The sequence below is a fragment of the Cyprinodon variegatus genome, unplaced genomic scaffold, assembly GCF_000732505.1.
Source record: "Cyprinodon variegatus isolate N-32 unplaced genomic scaffold, C_variegatus-1.0 Scaffold1442, whole genome shotgun sequence".
NCBI classification, from domain to species: domain Eukaryota; kingdom Metazoa; phylum Chordata; class Actinopteri; order Cyprinodontiformes; family Cyprinodontidae; genus Cyprinodon; species Cyprinodon variegatus.
Window position 1 is genome coordinate 20,529 of NW_015151895.1, and position 994 is coordinate 21,522.

At 36.5% G+C, this 994-nt stretch overlaps 1 protein-coding gene across 2 annotated transcripts in view; it reads left to right on the plus strand.

The window, feature by feature from the left end:
- Positions 1-994, plus strand: part of nadsyn1 (NAD synthetase 1) — a 41,318-nt gene that overhangs the window by 9,675 nt on the left and 30,649 nt on the right. For both annotated transcript variants that reach the window (XM_015403130.1, XM_015403131.1), the window contains exon 2: positions 873-933. In XM_015403130.1, coding sequence (XP_015258616.1) covers positions 873-933 — 61 coding nt within the window. The remainder of the gene's footprint in view (positions 1-872; positions 934-994) is intronic.

Here is a 994-nt window from a genome sequence, read left to right on the forward strand (position 1 = left end):
CTTAAACAAGGGGCTTATTTTTCACTCTGTTATTCATTCATTTATAAAAATCAAAGTTCCAAACTAAATATTTATTTTCTAAACTAAATAATTAATGTGTTAAATAAACATTTAGTTAAAAAATAAATATTTAGCTCAAGACTAAATATTTATATAACCAACTTAATTATATAGTTTGGTCAAAAAATATTTAGCTTGCTGAAACATTTTTTAACTGACAAACTAATTAATTAATTTGGGACTTTGTTTTTTATAAATGAATGAATGACGGGGTGAAAAATAACCCCTTTATTTTTCTCTAAACCATAAATATTTTTACGGCTTCACTTTACAAAAGGCTGCCCCATTATAACCTGCCTGTTTTCCGTTACCTTATAAATTAAAACTAAAATATATCCTGACATAGATCCTGTTCTCAGATGTTGCGCTAACACAGAGCGTAAAACCTGAGAACATGTTGTCAGTTTGACAGGCTGCTTCCTCCAGACTCGCCCTCCACAGAGATAACGCCCTCATTCTTCACTCAGCTAAGAAGCCTTAAAGGTCTGATGTCCAAACTATGGTTTGTTTGCTGCTGGGTGAGAACACAGAGAAATCAGATGGTTTGTTTTGCCACAATCTCTGCCTCAGATTCTGACAGCGGGGCACCAGAGGGCGCTGTTGAGCCACTGAGACCCAAATGGAGAATTTCTGATCAAAAGTTTACTTTGCTGGACCAACAACATAAAGCTCAAAGCGGATGAAAAATTAAAACATTCAGTTTTGCTGATTAAAAACCAGAACGTGTTGCAGACGTTTGTTTTCATATCGGGTCATTACAGCATGAAGCTCCTCTTCTACAGGTTTAATTCCTGTGTGTGTTTTTCCTACAGGTATTGAAATTGCTAAGGCAAATGGAGCCAAGTACAGGCTGGGTCCAGAGCTGGAGATCTGGTAAGGCAGTCTGTGATGTTGGTTTAACGCTTTAGTCTTCTCAACACAATGGCCAACAGGA